This window comes from Lycium barbarum, chromosome 9 (assembly GCF_019175385.1).
Source record: "Lycium barbarum isolate Lr01 chromosome 9, ASM1917538v2, whole genome shotgun sequence".
Lineage (NCBI taxonomy): Eukaryota > Viridiplantae > Streptophyta > Magnoliopsida > Solanales > Solanaceae > Lycium > Lycium barbarum.
Window position 1 is genome coordinate 122,758,115 of NC_083345.1, and position 19,015 is coordinate 122,777,129.

The 19,015-nt window shown below is 32.9% G+C and overlaps 1 protein-coding gene across 1 annotated transcript; it reads left to right on the forward strand.

The window, feature by feature from the left end:
* The first annotated feature begins 7,580 nt into the window (after positions 1-7,580).
* Positions 7,581-14,603, forward strand: LOC132612297 (uncharacterized). The gene is made up of 11 exons (XM_060326593.1): positions 7,581-7,811; positions 11,160-11,273; positions 11,364-11,489; positions 11,903-12,049; positions 12,357-12,542; positions 12,644-12,911; positions 12,988-13,110; positions 13,224-13,363; positions 13,594-13,892; positions 13,982-14,212; positions 14,381-14,603. The coding sequence occupies exons 1-11, from the start codon at positions 7,581-7,583 to the stop codon at positions 14,601-14,603; spliced, it is 2,088 nt and encodes a 695-aa protein (XP_060182576.1).
* Positions 14,604-19,015: the final 4,412 nt, after the last annotated feature.

Below are 19,015 nucleotides of genomic sequence, written 5' to 3' on the forward strand. Positions count from 1 at the left end.
CTTACTCCATCTATTTCAATTTATGTGGTATTGTTTTCTTTTTAATCTATTAAAAAAATTATTTTTTATAATTAGAAAAAAATTAACTTGAAATTTTTTTCTTTTGCCCTAAATGAAATAATTTATAGACACATAAATGTCTAAGGTTTGTTTTAAATCATAAATTTTAAAAATCTTCCTTTATTTCTTAAACTTTGTGTCAGTCAAACGGTGTCATATAAATTAGACGGGGGCAATATTAGAGAAACAAATATTTCAATAATCACTTTGAAGAAGTTCAAACTACCTTGAATTTTTGTCATTATATGATATCATATTTTATTCGTATTGAATCAGTGAGATTCTCATGTAATTGATTTTTTTCCAAGTTAAACTGCAAAAGAAGATTTTGTGAATAATTTTATCGACAAAACTTATCAACACAAATGATTAATCTACCATTAGATTAAATTAATTATGCAGTAAAAAAATGTGACACAAGTAACTATATTTTTTTAATTAAAATTATTATTTCTCTATCATGAGTTTGGGATCGGGCTTAGCACGGACCTCGTAGAACTAGTATAAACAATATGTTAGAAAATCTTAAAGAGGTGCGTTTGTTAAATTACTATGACTCGACGTTATACTAGTAGTAGTATTACTTACTAGTTGATTGAAAATTGAAAAGACGAACCAAATGGGAAAGAAACTACTAATATTTTGTTTGGTTGGCTACCTGAACTCTCACCTTGTATTCGAATTCCTACGTTGCAATCTTCTTACTCATTTCCCCTTCTCCTGCCCCCTATGTAAAAAAAAAAAAAAACGATTATATAAGTACCTATTTAAAAATTATACATATACACTTCTTTACATTTTAATTTGATTTATAATATTTATTTTGATAAATCCAAGAATTTATTTCATATTAAAAATAACTTGTCTTGAATTGATTTCTAAGGACATTATTATCATTGCGTCATCAATTACCTTCAAAGTATCTTGGTAATTGATCATTTTCCCGGAGAGGAGTTGGCTCGGTAGTATCCATTTAGCCCTTTGCACTCTTCTTAAGAAAATACTAACTTTTAGATAAAAAGAGATAATTTGACTAAACTGCCCCATTAAATAGGTATTGGGAGTTGATCACATAGTATTTATTAGGGACAAATCTGAAAAAATAAGGTTAATTCTTTTTTTATTTGACAAATGAATGCTCTTTTTGACTAAAAAAAAAAGACCGCGTGAACACTTTTTTTTATCCGGAGGGAGTACTATATATTTTTCCGAATATGTGTTTATCAGTGTATGTCATATATTTAAGAAGATAACAAAAAATCGAAAAAACCAAAAAAGTTGAGTTGGTGAACAATTGATTTTATTGGTATGTTTTGGTTCTAATATTTAAAAAATTTATTTATTGATACCGTAATTAATACTCTCCCTCTGCCCCTGCGTCTAGTCCCCTTAAGTGATTTTAAAGGGTTTGTACACCCATTAAGAAAGTCTGATTAATAATATTATTTAAGTTGATTAATAATATTATTTAAGTAGTTATTACTGAAAAAATTATTTATCTCTCCTCAAAGACTTCTTAAAAGTTTGTTCAATCATTTATCAAAAAAACACCAATTTTAAAGAATATTTATATATACAAAGAATATTGATATATATTACTCCCCGGTCCATTAACATATTTCATTTAATTAGGCCCCTTCATGCTTACTATAACTAATTATTTCGATTTAAGTGATGATTTCAGCTTGAGGCAACTCTTTAGAAATCTACTTACTCCTAGAATTAATAAAGTACTTTATAACTTACCCTTAATTAAATAGTACCTATCTAATATAGTTTCTTAATTAAATCAAAATTTACTTATTTAAATAGGAATAAATTTGAAAGAAAATAATCAGTAACTTCTTGACTATGCGAAGCATCATTTTTTGGACCAAAGAAATAAAAACACCATTTAATATGGAGAAAGACTTGAAAAATCACTTATTTTGGGTCAAACTAAAAAGACTTGAAAATCACTTAAAAGAGACCGAAGGGAATAATTTTCCTTTGGGAGGATACAGTAAGTGAAAGTGAAATATCCATGGCCAAGATAAGTCAGACAATTAAGACTTAATTCCTTAAAAACCACGCTTTGAGGGTGTCACTTTCAATACTTATTTATTTTTATTCCTGTATAAGAAGTGAGAGTAGTACAGCTGAAGCAGATACGTCTTCGTTCACATACCTGCTTGCGGTGAATGATAATTTCAAAAATTCACATTTATATGCTTTAAAGGCATCGTACTTATAGCTTTATTATTTGTACACGAGTGTATGAATTTACTGACAGCCTCAGGCCCACTTGAATTGAATACATTGAATACCTCAATTTGACATTTAACTCCTGTTTGGGACTGTTTGGCTTTTGTACTGCTGCCGTCATGATATCTTTAAGTCTTTCTATATTTTTTTTTGGCTTTTTCATTAGTCACTATATTATTGGATAATAAATCACATGTTGTTATTAAAGTTGCTTGATATGATTGTTTCCTAAAGCTTTCTTCAGACTTTCCGTAATTAACTTTGGTGGTCTTCCGTTGTTTAAGCTTAATTTTTTTACATAAAACATTTAATTTGTTTTTTACCCAAATCACTTAATCAACACTGTTTAGAAAATTTAAATTTATGAATACACATGCACGGGTTTCTTCTCGCTAGTTAAAGATGAGAAGGAGAAAAAAAATTCGATATTATGTTGAAAATTGAGACTTAATTCACGTTTTGTATTAAGATAATTCATACAATTAAGAACTAGATTAAGTCTTTAGTGACAATATATGTAAGTGGTCTATTACGTCAGATTCGCATTCAAAAGAAAAATCCAACGGAATTTATAATCGAACCAAATCGATATAAATTTGATTGATTTAAGCAACAATATATATATATATATATATATATATATATATATTTGATGTAGTTTAATTTCGTATTGAGCAAGAATTTATGAACTAAATAGATATATAGATATATTTACTTTTATAGATAATTTAAAGTTTTCGTATAATTGTCTTTATAAATTAGTCTAAATATATTCGCGATTTTTGCTTGGGATATGATAATATCTTGGGAAATTTACACGGAATCAAGATTTAAAGTATAACTTTGCACTAATAACATCTCCGGTGTGATTTGCGAGCTATTGCATAGTGAACAGGTTACCCAGTTCGCACCCAACGAGTAGCAGCTGCGGATTTTTTTGGAATTTTCAGAAAAAGAAAAAAAATACCGCCCAAAAAAAAATCATCTAATGACTATTAAGGCAATGATAATGTTACTTTTGCTATTAGTAGTCCAATCTGAGAGCTACTTTTGCAATGCACTCCTATGGTTCATAATACATGTCCACTGAAGCTTTTTATTTTGATCCAAAATAAGTATTCATTTACATATTTAGAAAGGAATTAACTTTATTTTTCAAAATTTGTTCTTACTAAGTGTTACGTGACAAATCCTAATGTGTCAAGTTAATAGTAACTCACAAATTTTAGATCGTGATCTAATATTTTCTCATAAGATTTTCAATTTGAATCATGATCTAAAAGGTCCACAAATCGCAAAAGAAATGATCATTTACTAAATCGTTATCCCAAAATTAGACAACCGTCGGAAATTTCACATACTAGATATACCATGTAGATTTTCAATTTGAATCATGATCTAAAAGGTCCACAAATCGCAAAAGAAAGGATCATTTGCTAAATGGTCATCCCAAAATGAGCCAACCATCGAAAATTTCACATACTAGATATGCCATGGTCCATGGTCCAACAATTTTAGTTCTGATGTGAAGTATTGCCATTTATTCATTCTTATTTTAGTCTGAGTCTTTTCTTGTTCCAATCATTTATGCTGTTTACTTTCCAGGTTTAATTGTCTAATTAGTAAATGTTACAGTAAATTAAACAAGTTAAGGTCTCCGTTGACGCAGCATAAGAACTTTAAACCAGTTAATAACAGCACCAACAGAGTGTTAATGATTGCCAGTTTCACAAATTCTCAAGCAGTTGCATCAGAAGCAGAAAGAAGTTAGAGGCACTTTTGCAATGAAAATCATCATTTGACTATTTTTGTAACACATTTAAAAGAGACACTACCCATTTTTAGAAATGAAGTTCAATAAGACCCCGCAAAATTAATTATGAGGTTGTAACAATAAATGTCGTGCCTGAAAATAATATCAAGACAAGAAAAATAGAGTGACAAATGTAACTATTTGATTTCAAATACACTGAATGTTACAAGTTCTGTAATTCCTCTAATTCTTCTCTCCAGAAATAAATCAAGGCTTTATGTTTGATCTTGAATTTATATTGCTACCATGAATAGATGATTTGGAATATTAGGCTTGTACTCCTTGCATCTCAATTTGTACCTCATTCTTTAGCTTGAATGCATATGCTTTATCTTGAATTTCGAACTTGATTGTTTGAATGCCCCACTTTTTGTAGCTTGTAGAGAAGTTTATGGTCTTTAATCCATGAGCTCTCACTTGCTATGAAATTCTGGTCTTTTTTCTTGGTTAAGAGGATCCCTATTTATTGTTGTGTAAAAGAAGAGTTTTTATAAGGACTTTTTTCCTTTGATTGATTATTTGATTTGAATCCCCGAACAATTAAATTGAATCAGGACACAACTATATTTGATTGGCCAAAACATATCACTTGTACGTGTGTCACATTTCGATTGGCCTTTATATTTGACTTGGCATGCAACGTAATTTGACACGTGACATGATCTTATTTGCTCTTTTATTTGATGGAAAATTTACTTGTTATAGCTACTTTTACTACCTATTTAATGTTAATAACTACCTTTTACTAAAATTAATAATAATAGCTAATTAATTTTCTAAATTATCCATTCTAGATACAACAGTAACTTCCACTTATCAGTTCTCAAATACACCGTAAATAAAGGTAAACACTATCCCAATTTCCCATTTTTGAAACGCACGTAATATACGTTAGTTTCTCTCTCCCTTTCCATTAATTTTAGCCTTTTTTTTCTCCTCAGAATCTATCCATTACCATCAAGCACGATTCCACTACATTTACTTTGCCGAGATTCGTGGGTGGCTGTGTATTTGTGTAAGTTTTCATTATTTTGTGTATTTTAGTCAACTTAATTCAATATTCTTGACTGTTTTCAAAAATTATAACTTTCAATGCTTAGGGTTTCCCATTTTGAGTAGTGAAAAACATTAATTAATGGCGGATGAAAGCACATCTGGTAGTGTTACAAGAGGTATCCCACATACTCTTTAAAATTTAGATTCCCCTTCTTTTGATTTGGGTATTTCTCAGCAACAACATGATATTGATGCAGCTTCTGCTGAGAAATTTGTTGCTGACAGGAGATCTAAGAAAATCCATGATCCTTCCAGAATCAGAATTCCTTCAACTGTTAATTTGAAAAAAAAATGATTTTGATACTGCCACAAAGAGGAGAAAAACATCGGATGTTGTTTATAGTAGCAAAGGGAAGAATGTTGTAGAGACAGATGCCGGAGAACAACAATTAACTATGAACAAGCAGGTATTTTTTCATTTATTATATATATATATATATATATTGTGAATAAAATTATATTGTACATGTTGCCCAAATTCGGTTAATGATTGATGTATTTTTGACCGCTTCCGTAAGTATAGTTGCATGTATTTATTGATCTGAACATTTCGTTAATAGAGGGGATAGCATTCGTATGCATTTTTGTATTGTTTGAATTAGTTTTGTATATGAAGCATACATACAACTATGTCATGTATTTCACTAACCATTTTTTGTATCAAAATATAAATATGTATTATGTATTTGTAATTCCTCACATTTGTGTATTTTTTCAATTTAATAACAGGTTATGTATGTTTTAAAAAGCAATCATGTGTAAATGTCAGATAAAAGGGGTATTTGTTCAAATTTTGTCAGCTAAACATCTTAATAACTGTGTTTTTGTTTGCATGTATTTATTGATCTGAACAATTCATATGGGATAGCATTCATATTTATTTTTGTTGTGTTTTGAAAGAGTTTGTATATAAAACATACATACAACTGTGTCATGTATTTCACTAACCATTTTTGCTATCAAAATATCAAACTATGTATCATGTATTTGTAATTCCTCACATTTGTGCAATTTTCAAATTAATAACAGGTTATGTTGTTTTAAAAAGCAGGTATGTGTATGTGTCAGATAAAAGGTGTATTTGTTCAACTTTTGTCAGCTAAAAATCTTAACGACTGTTTTTTGTTTGCATGTATTTAATGACTAGTGTGTTGCCATTATATTCAAACTTTCAAGCCTCCAAATTCCTGGTTAAACGTCCCCCCACTCAACCGATACGTTATGCTTCATATATGAACCATAACATTAAAGATGAGTTGAAGGAAAAACTGACAGATAGACAATTCAAGCTATTTTCCAAAACTGTTTTTGGAAAATATATGCAGATGCAAGTTGACACCGAGGTGCAGGGTCAGTTATTTAGGTGTTTTATGGTTAGGGATTTGAAGCGTAGTAATAGCGATGCGTTTGTTATCGATATTAACTGGCCGGAATTGACATTCGGTCTTTTTGAATTTGCTTTTATTACTGGTTTGAAGTGTTACGGGGATGAAGTTGTTTTTGACGAGAGTTCTAACAGATTGTTGGATCAATATTTCGGTGGTTCTGGTAATAGTGTTTTAAAGATGACTTTAAATAAGTGCTTTGAAGACAAGGATTGGGGTGTTAGTGATAACGCAGATGAAGATGCTGTAAAGATTGTTATCCTGTATTTCATTCATAATTACATACTTTCAAGTGAAAAAAGGAACGTCACAGTCCCAAGACATCATTTTGACTTGGTGGAGAGTGAACAGTACAATGAACATACTTGGGGTAAGGAAGCATTTGATGATTTTATTAAGAGTATTCACCACAAGATGGACAAGTCGAAGCAGTTTTATTGTCTACGGGGTTTCCCTTTTGCTATGCAAGTGTGGATATATGAGTGTTGCTCTAATGTTGACCCTAATTTAATGGTTAAAACCGGAAGCCGAATCCCAAGAATGTTTAATTGGAGAACAGTGAACCAAAAGCCATCTGTTAACTACTTGATGTTGGGCATGTTTAAGGACAGTGAGGTAAAATACTTACATTAAATATATGCTTACCAACTAGTTTTTTACACGTGCATTTTGCGTATTTTTTGCTGCTGTGTATTTGTAAAATACAGATAGGTATTTTTTCAGCAATATAGGTCTGCTGTGTATTTGTAAAATACACAGAGATTCTGAACTGACAGTTCACAATATATTATGTGCAGGACATTAGTTGTAAATTCAACAACATTGTTCCGACCATATCAGAGGTTGAGAAGCTTGGTCTGCGTGCATATCTGGTCAACAGACGTGCACCACCACCCCAAACATAACAAGAGGAGGAAAATGAATATGTTGATTTTACCACAACACCTCCCCATGTTGCCGCTGCCAAGAAAACTCAAAAGAACGATGCTTCAAAATCTCCACCGCACAAGAAGCCCAGGAAGATGTTGACGGCAGCATTGCTTGTTCAGAAGTCACCAACCACTATCCCAAAAAAACCTACAGTTGGACAATCATCTAAAAAATCTGCTTCGGTGGTAGATAAGCCAGTTCAATCAAAGGAAAAAGAAAAAGCTGCTCCAAGTGTCCACCGCGTTCCTGTTGACGACGTATCCACCAGCAAATCAGTTGACCTCACAAGTTTGAGACAGGAACTTAATCAATTTAAGCAGGAAGTAAGTTTTCTAATTTTATTTGATATTCATCAAAGTACAAGCAAATGAGGATTTTTATGATGAATTTGTTGTTTTTACCATTGTCACACCCGAATTCCGCTAGGGTGTGATGGGCACCCGACCCCACATTCGGAGCCGAGCGAACCCACTGACTCTCATTACAAACATAATCTATTGGACACTTAGCCAAACAAAAATAACAAATATAGTAAAAGCTTTCAGAAATATGCTTTTTGTTGTTTTCAAATCAAACAAAACAGTAACATATGAAATTTATTACATAGTACAGAACGACATATCGGCTGATGGAGCTGATTACCAAACAGACATTCTATACCCACGACTCAGCCTGCAAAGCCTCTAACATCAATCCAGAAAAAACATACGTATAAACTCTGACTCGGCAGCACTCCAGGAGCAAATGGAGCTTGCCAACCCTGCCGGAACATCCTCTATAATAACTTCATATCATCTGGGTGTACCTGCGCGGCATGAAACGCAGCCCCCGAAGAAAGGAGGTCAGTACGGAATGTGTATTGAGTATGTAAAGTATGAAGTATAATAAACAGATCATAACCGGAACAGGAAGTACAGAAAATGAGTGCAATAATCAGAATCTCAGAAATGCTTACTCATATAACATAGATAGTGCATGTCAAAACATATGCCATATCCGGCCCCATTATGGGACTCGGTGAACAGATCGTGGTCGCCACCCCGTCACTGGCGCCACAACACAGCATAACTCCAGAGTAGGGAATATCTCCGTAACATATCATAACATATCAGATGGCCATATCATATCAAACATCAGAATGTGCACATATCATATCATATCATCGGATGTCAGAACATATGTACATGGCACAGCATAACTCCAGAACCCATGTACGTGTCATACCTGCCCCCTCACATCGAGGCACGGCGAACAATGCAGTGGAATACGCGTGATAACATATCCTGACCCGGGCTCAGTGGAGAAAGCATTGAGGCATCCACGAATGGAGTAGTGAGAAACTAATGCAGTACAAAGTATAACACATTTACGGAGACTCAATAGAATAACTTAGATGACAAATCATATAAAAGAAATTGAGCAGTAATCATAAGGTATGCCTTTCGGGTGTCATAATGGTTTATGTCAAAATAAGCTTTCTGAAATCGTTCCCATGTTTCAAAATACATTATGGGACTTAACAAAATAATTCAAACAACTGTCATATAGTAGTTAGAAGGGTAGCCAAGAGTTTCCTTTGGATTCTACTTTAAATAAGTCAAACGGAACAATAAGGAAAAAAATCCGGGAATATTGGGCCCACCTCGGGTCAAATGAGGTGGCGTACACAATTTACGTATGCTACATTTCATGACGTCACTTGTGAGAGTTTTAAGGTAGTCGGGTCCTATTTGTACAAGTTCTAGGTGTTTAGGCAATTTTTCCAACTATCCATAACATATTTAATTCAATTCTACTGAATGAAAAAGGGGCAAATTTATGCGCGGATTCCTAAGAGTAGAGTCGCCCCTAAGACTAGTATCCAAGCCTATCACATCTAAGACATGCCAAGAGAAGGAAAGGTAGAACTTTACATACCTTATTTGCCTTTTACGCTTATCCAAATTCGAATCCCATTTCCTCCAAAATCTACAATTGGTCACATTTACCAAATATAAATCATAAAACTTTAAGAATTCAATCTTAACCAATACTTGTCTACAAAAATTTGGGCAGCATCTCCCCTATACATACAACATCCCCGAGATTCTAACTCGGCCAAAATATCAACAACCATACCAACAACAATACCAATAGCATCAAGAATCGCTACAAAACACATTCTAGCATAAATAGTCTTCTTTCCAACATAGTGTGACAACTTCCAATCTAACTTCGCACTTCCAAACTAATATCAATGTTTTCATATCCATTTACTAATCAAGATTATTCCAATACAATTCGGAAGCATTTCATATCATTCTACAAAATATTTACAAAATATATAAAAATTCCACCAAAATCATTAATTCATCCGAAACTTCTAATTTTCGACATAAATATTCATAACACATTTTCATCTTCCAATTTCATTAACAATAATAATAATTTGCACCTTAACAATTTCATTTTCATAATTTCATAAATCTACCATAAAATCACAAAACTTCCCATAACAACTTAACAACCAACCTTTCATGCTAATATGGACTTACATCCCTCCAAATTAACCAATCAACATAACAATACACATTTAGAACTCCACTTCCATAATTACATAAAAACTACATTAAAATCACATAAGTTCCTATAACCATTTTCAACAATTTTTCCATACCAACTTGAACCATTTCCTTCCATTTCCATTACAAGGCTTCAACAACGCAATTAACATAACAAATAAAATTGGTTCATCCTTCTACACACATACATACCCACGGCTATATATAAATATATATATATATATATTCATCATGCAACTTCCATGTTTTCATGAATTCTTTTCCTTTCTACATTCCACAACACAACAACAATCAAAATACTAAATAAAATTAGCTCATCATACCCCACCAAAACAGCCCCCTATACGGCTACCACATCAACACCGACAAACGAATTTATATTGCTATTTGTTTTCCGTCCTAATCCGTTAAATCTTTAAATAAACTTGTTAACAATGAAAAGGAACCTTCATATTACCTTATGTATGCAGCCACCACGTTATCACTCTCCTCCTTGGTTGATATTTAGCTCAAATTGAAGACAACGCAGCGTATAACACTTTTCCCTTCATGGGCTTCGGGATTCGGGGCTCAGATTTCGATCAAAATTGGTTTTTTTCTTCTCCAAAACACTTTTTCTCTCTCTCCCCAGAATTTTCTGGATGTTCCTGGTGTTAAAATGAGGAGGAATGCCGAAATTGGCACTTATAAGGACATGGGTAATGGGCCTAACCCGGTTGGGCTCGGATTGGGCCTAGCCCACTGACCTTTCTGCCTTAAAACGTCCATATATCCTTATTCCGACGTCACCTGGGAACCCACGACCTATGGTTGGAAAGCTAATTCAATTATCTACAACTTATATGTCTTGGTATGTTTCGAAATTCCAAACTTATAATACCGTTTTTGCCCCTCAAAGTCAGGTCACCCGAAAACGTTTTCTTAAAAATATTCGTTTGGAGGGCTTCTACTTTGATTTGGCCCAAGGGTCCTTCATGAGTTGTGTTTAACTTTACATATGTGATTCATATAACTTGTCATATGTTCCAAAAAAAAATCTTGACGTGTAGGCCCCACCTCAGCTTACAACTAATCCGACATTCAAAAATATGGGATATAACAACCATTTAGGTTCTTGCTGAATTCAAGGTTGTTTTTACTGAGCTCAAGGATCTTCGCAAAACTATTGATAAAAATTTCAAAAAGGTTTTGGAACATGTCAAAGGGAAACAAAACTCAGAAAAGGTAAAAAAATCAATAAATACATATTCAAACGATTGCCTTCAGTGTGAAATAGGAAGCATATGTATCTAACAAATACATATTTTTTTTTAGGATGATGACAGTGAAACTCATGTTCCTTTACATGATGGCAACATACATCAACAAACTGATGATTACATGGACCACGGTGACGATATTCACATGGAGACTCATACGGGTGATGTGCATCCAACAGAGGTATATATATATATATATATATATATATATATATATATATATATATATATATATATATATATATATATATATATATATATATATATATATATATATTTTAATGTATTTATCATTTTTTAATCATTTTTATATGTTATGTTTTAATAAAAGATAATGCAGACATGATGAAAATTTGGGATCTATTGGACTTTAAAATATTATGTATTTGTTATTGATATGAAAAACAGTAGTGTCATGTATTTTTTTGTGTATTGTTTTGTATGACACCATGACTGTTCACTGTTTTCATTATGTATTTGTTTACTGCTTTTGGACATCATCAACAAATACTTCTATGTATTTATGTATTTAATATTGTTTTTTATCTATTAGATTCATTTATTTTATATACGTTGGCCTGTGTTTTTTATAAGGAGAAGGGTCTTGCACCGGATATTCAAGTCGGTATTGGCAATGATAGCGGCGATACGCTGAAAGCTTCAACCAAAGAGATTGCGGAAGGAGGTGATCATTCAGGAGAACCGAAGACTTCGGTTGAACGTCCGGTGGATCCAACAGAGGTATTTTTTTATTCATTTTTATATCTTATTTAAAAAATATATAATTCAGGTATGCTGAAAATTTGGGAACTACTGGCATTTAAAATATTATGTATTTGATATTAATATGACAAAGAGTAGTGTCATGTATTTTTTTGTGTACTGTTTGTTTCACACCATGATTGTTCACTATTTTCTTTATGTATTTGTTTACTGCTTTTGGACATCATCAACAAATACTTTCTCATGTATTTATGTATTTTATATAGTTCTTTATCTATTAAATTCATGTTTTTTTTATAGACTTTTGGCCTGTGTTTTTTTTAAGGAAAAGGGTATTGCAATGGATATTCAAGTTGATATTGGCAATGAGAGCGGCGATACGATGGAAGCCTCAACCGAAGAGATTGCAGAAGGAGGTGATCTTTCAGGAGAACCGAAGACTTCGGTTGAACGTTCAGGGAAACATACTATGGAAGAGAAAAAATGTTTTGATGATTCAAATAATTCTGAGGTTCGATAACAACGAATTCTGATTCACCCATTTTTTCGGTTTAAAAATGTATCATACAAGTGATTGAAATAATGTTTCTTTTTTGTATTTTTTTTGAGTAGATGATCGCACAGGTGCTAGCAAATATAGCAGAATCAGAAATGACTAACGAACAAGTTCACGCAGAAAAAATCGAGGAAAACACCAGCTCAACTGTCTTAGAGGAACCCCAGGCAGCAATTTGTAACGCGCAGCCGTTGTCTCAGTGGTTGTTGCCTGATGAGTATTTACCAAGCCAAACCCCAAGGAAAGATATCGTGTTACATCCATCAGTCACACGAGCTACACGCCCTAGTAAATACAAGTCTTCACCGTTTGTGACAGATTTTGGTATATATCTACTTTTTAATTTACTTGTTTGTTTTTTTAATACGCAACTGTTAATGTTTAAAGACTAACTACACAGGTAGTAGTTCGGGCAAGAATCATGTACATGGGTTTGATAAAAAATATCCATTCCAGATAGATCCCATTACTAGTCCACTTGATGTACAGATGGTGGATGAATACCGTACTCTGCTCCGAAACGGTATGCTTGTGAGGCACGATAGCAAGTATGTGTTTTTCTCCTAGTTTTACATATAGTGATTCCGCATGATTTTTGTGAATAAGTTGATGTATTTGGTTTTTTTGTTGCCGCAGAAAGAACAACGGGGACCATTACAAAAAAAAAAATTGCAGTTTTTGACAATGGAGTCAAATTCAATTTTGGCATCACAACTGTCAATGATAAGAACTGGTTTTACCTGTTATCGATGGATGGTCAGCTTTGGAATGAAGAGGTGATTTTTATCAGCAATGATATGCCTATCAACTAGTTGTTTTACAAGTGCACTTTGTGTATTTTAGCTGCTGTGTATTTGTAAAATACAGAGATGGATGTATTTCAGGACATTCGGTCTGCTGTGTTTTTGTAAAATACAGAGAGGTTCTGAAATCCACACTTTTGCTACTACAAAGTTTTTTATGTATTTGACTGTGATCTAATTTATGTATTTTTTAACAATTCCAGCACATTGACGTCATTTTCTATTACTTTCGGAAGAAAGGAAAGTACGATAAAAGGAACAATTTCAGCTTCACCACTGTTGACTGCCTATTCAAGCAGAGAATTGATGTGGTCCACCACGCATATCGCAATGTTGAAACACAGACAAATGTGGCAAATGAAGAGCAAGTATTGATTGAGTATGTTAAGGGCCACAGGCTTATTGCCAATGTCCCGTGGCATACCGTTGACAACGTGCTAATACCGGTGAATATGCAAGAAGAAAATCATTGGTTATTGGTACTCCTTTCATTCAAGGATAGGTATTTTTAATTATGAATTAAATATTTATCATTAGTTTTTCATTCATTAATTGGCCGCTGAATTCTTTTTTTTTTTTTTAAATGTACAGGCGTCTGTATGTTTACAACTCGTATCAATTAGCCGGGCACAACGCAGTTGTTAGGAATGAAATAAAAAAGCTTGCTACACTGCTACCACATTTCTTACATCTGGCTGGATTCTATGTAAATCAAAAAAGCATAGATTTGGTGAAAGACCCAGCATATGCAGATAAGGGACAGATCGATATCTTTGAAGTTGTCTATGTTGATAATCTTCCGCATCAAACTGCTGGTAGCACGTAAGTTGTAGACATACATTTTTTAAAATATCATAGAGTATCAAATACATGATATATCATATCAATTTATTATTCTTCTAAAATACACGAGTTGTTTGAACTTGAGATACCTTGTTTAGAACTTGAAACATATATTTTCTAATACAAGTTCTTATCTTTTTTTTTTAGGGACTGTGGTGTTTTTGTGGCAGCGTATGCTGAGTATTTGACATCGGGTGAAAGGATTCCAGATGTCATTGATGCACACATGCAGCGTATGAGATACAGTGCACTCTTATGGGACTACGCTGAAGGCAAGGTTGCTGACAATGCAGAGAGTGATAATGAAGTTCCACCAAGACCGATTAGGCCAGCAATCGATTACGACACTGTAGATGCAATTGATGTTTGATAAATAATATTCGTGCATTCGATGTTTTTAGTCCTTTTTTTCATTACAGCAAACAATCTGATGTTTTTAGATGTATTTTGACTTATGTTGGATAATTATCATTTAACCAAAGAAATCTCAGTGGTTTTATGTTCCATCTGTTTGATGTACTTAGTTCCATATATTGTCAAATAAATCTTAAGTTTGGAAAAAATACAGTAAAATGCGACATCATGAATCCACAAATACATTTATTAACCAGGTTCACAAAATATGTATGTTTAATTTCCCATATTCACAAAATATGTATGTTTTAGATATATTTTATGTTAATAAACACATCTTGCGTATTTGATATGGCCAGCACAACTATATGATTTCAATAAAAAAAAAAAATTCAAATGAACCATCTTCATCAGTTTCGGAAACAATACGTACGTTTTTATACCACAAATGCTGTCCTATGAGGTTGAATAGACAACACTATTTTCATACCGGAACATGGTTTGCCTTTTTTTGTGTTAAAAATACACGAACAATACCGTGTAATTTCAGACACCAGGATCACAAAAACCATGTATGTTCTATTACAGTTTATACAATTTTCAGAAGGCCAATAAATACATAATTTTAAGTTGATGACATTACCCGCACAACTACGATCCTCCAATCCAAAAAAATTCCAAAATAAAAACAACTTTATCATTTTTACAAATATAATATGTATGCTATTTTACCAAGTACGCATTATTTTTTGATGTTGAAAAAAACACCATACGTATCGTGAAAAAAAAATCAATTAAGATCATTTTGAATGGGACATTCATTTCATTGCAAAAATTTCTATAATACTACAACAAGTGTCAATGGAAGTTTTTGACACAAGTGTTCAAATACTTAAATAACTAATATATCTTCGGTAAAAAAGTTATATGGATAGGAACACAAGAAAAATTCACTTCCTCAGAGGCTCAAAACTACATGAACGTCTGTTGTGCCCAACTTGTCCACAAGTACTGCAAGCATGTCTGCCCTTTCCAAACAACAATTCACTTAAAGGCTTATCACGCCGCTTCTTTGGCCTACCAGGCGGTCTCTTGTATCTTGGGGGCAAAACCATATCCTCCAAGATGTGGTTGGGAATGTTCCATTCACGCTCGTCGGGTAGAGGATCCACAGGTACATCATATGTCTTCAACACGGTCGCCGGTTTGAACAAATCAGAGCAATAATTCTCAGCAACCAGATTTTTCTTTTTAATGACAGCCCATGCATGCGGGCAGGGGATTTCATCTAGTTGAAACATACGACAACTGCAAGTTTTGCTATTCAAATTAAGAATGAATCGTCGTCCTCCATCATGTACTGTGTACACGAATTCTGTTGACGATTCTACCTGAAAAAATAAATATTACATGTATTTGTTATTGAAACAATCAGAATTTAAAAATAAATGAATAAATCATTAAACAAATACATATCAATTTTCACAGGTAGTCATATAATTTACATTAACACTAACTGTTCATGGATACCAAATACACAAATGTATAATGTGTAGAAACACCAGATTAGTACAAGTACAAGTTTGTCAAATAAATTATAACACGCATTAAAATGAAACATACCGTCATTCATAGACATAGATACTCGTTGATTGATAGCATTTTTTGAAACTTTTTACCGAGTGTAGTGAACGTGTATGTTCCATTTCTCCGATTATTGTAATTCCATCTCCCAAACATCCTTCTAACCTCTTCGAGAAAGTCATATATAGGCAGTTCTCTAGCTGCTAGAAGATGTCGGTTAATGCACTCTGCTATGTTAGAAGTCATTGTCCACCCTCGGTTAACAGATGCATACAATCTAGCACACTTTTCTCTACCAGCCGATTCCAAATACTCTGCCACACGCATATCTACCTTTTGAACCTTTCCCATTGACTCATCGAAATCATCCTGCGTGTATGCCTTTGCCATGGAATAAAAAACAAGACTCAGCACATCATGGCTCGTCTTGTATTTTTTATATACATTACCCCACAAATGCCAAATACTTGTATAATGTGCAACTTCTGGATAAATTCGACAAACAGCCTTGTTTATACTTTCATGCCTATCTGATACGATACACATATTCTCTCTGATTCCATATGATTCTCTGAAACGCTTAAAAAACCACGTCCATGATCTGTCATTCTCAGAATCAATCACACCATATGCTAAGGGAAGTATGTTGCCTTGAGATACAGTTAAGAAGAAAAAAAAAATATAATACATTTTGTATTTTTCCAAAACATATAAAATATATATTGAGGTAATAAATTAATATGTATTTTTTTGACATACCTGCACCGTCTAATGCGCTTGCCGAGACAAATGTTCCATTGTATGGTGTTTTTAAGTGGCTTCCATCAACCACCACAATTGGCCGACAATAATCAAAGCCTTTGATAAATGCATATAGTGCTATAAAAACATACAGAAATTCATTTTCGTGGGTTTTACGCATTCTGATATGTGAACCCGGGTAAGTCTTATCCAAAATGTATAGATATCCAGGTAGTCTTTTATAAGAATCAGCCGGTTCACCCATTAAATCGTTCATCGCCCTTTCTTTGGCCCGCCAAGCAACCATGTACGACGCATCCATTCCGAAATCATTTTTTGACGTCCTCCGCAATGTCTTTAGGCGTATATTTCCTCTTATGATTTGATATTTTTGGTTTGACAATCCCACTTATCAACCGACTTGTAGCTTGGCATTGGGAATAAACCTTTTCCTTTAATGGACATGTATGTTTGTCTTGAAACTCCCTAACTCTAAGCATTCCTGACTTACCGACACTTGACGCCCTGAATTTCCAATCACACTCTCCTGATACGCACACAAGAGTGTAGCTACAACAAAAAAAACAAGAGAAATAAATAAAAATAAAAAAACAGATTAATGTAAAATACATCAATAATGTATTTATTCTTGTTTTATTAATACAAAGGACAGATGAGTAAATAAGTTAATCAAATGCAAACCATACCAAATACATTATTTATGAATACAAATACATACAAATCAGTATTGATTCTACTTTATAATAAACATACACATGCTGAGAAATACTTCCACTCGTACAAATTAACAAACATACACTGTTACGGTTCAAATACATAACAACACACAGTTGCAAATACATAAACAAATGCACATTTAGTACCTTATTGCATTGCTCCTTTCTGTCCGATAGTTGAACCTATTCGTAATTGCATAATTCATCATCACAGATTTTAATGTATCTTTATCCTTGTATACTTGATTGACGGCAACTACTTTTTGGTTCATGTCATCAATAACCATACCCTTGTTGTTTTCAAATAACAAATCAGCCTTTGCACAACTTGATGATGCAAAATCATGGGAACCAACTGTTTGATTCGTGTATCCGATTTGCAAATAATCACCTTCAACACAACTCTCATCCGATATACATATCTCCATGCTTCTATCAGTTGTAATGATACATAATGGGTACATTGGTAATGCTTTGTTCTCTTTCTTCAGTTCCACATACACCCTAACACTCATGTCATTGTGAATTTCCATTGGAATATAGTCACCTTCAACCATGTATTTTATGCTTATGTTTTTCATTTTCGTGTCCAAATTCAATTGTGTTGCAACTGTTTGTAACAATTCCTCATACGTCGAATACTCCTTGAAAGTCACAGCATCGATTTTGTAATTGACGTATTTATTCTCGTCGTTCCAAATACCAGAGTGTCTAATCAACGATGAAATATTGGCCATTTTATATAAAAAAAAAATCCTTGAATCACTGTGTCAACATAAAACCTGTAATATGTATGCCCTACATAAGATTCACGTTCAAATTTAAATAATTTATACAAATTAGAATTACTCACTAATAATTCTAATATAACATACACATATTGAATTACACTCCAGAATACATAGTTTAGCATAAATTGAAACTGATATGAAAAATAGTTGACAAATACATAGTTTATATAGTTCAGAAATACATAATTCAGAATACATAGTTTAGACAGTGCATAAATACATAGTTTGGATATTATAAAAATACATAGTAAACATAGTTCAGTTCACATTGTACAGAAATACATGGTTTAGATATTGAATTACAGTTCAGAAATACATAGTTTAGATTGAGGAACAAAAAAGATATGAACTGGATCTTCGGAAAGTTATTGATGAACACTTCGAAAAGTTATTGGAACGTGTAAAAGAGAAAACATATTGGAATATAACATACATATATTTTGACACTTCAGAAATACTTAGTTTTAGCATAAATTGCTACTAATATGAAAATTTGTTCAGAAAAACATAGTTTAGCTTCAGAAAAATAAAAGATATGAACTGGATCCCTTGTTTTTGATTCCTAACCATTCATG

Bases quoted from the DNA above. Each gene is read 5' to 3' on its own strand.
- LOC132612297 (XM_060326593.1), top strand. From the start codon at position 7,581: ATGTTGACGGCAGCATTGCTTGTTCAGAAGTCACCAACCACTATCCCA. The intron at 12,050-12,356 runs GTATTTTTTTAT...GTTTTTTTTAAG, and splicing joins GTCCGGTGGATCCAACAGAG to GAAAAGGGTATTGCAATGGA. The intron at 13,364-13,593 runs GTGATTTTTATC...TAACAATTCCAG, and splicing joins GTCAGCTTTGGAATGAAGAG to CACATTGACGTCATTTTCTA.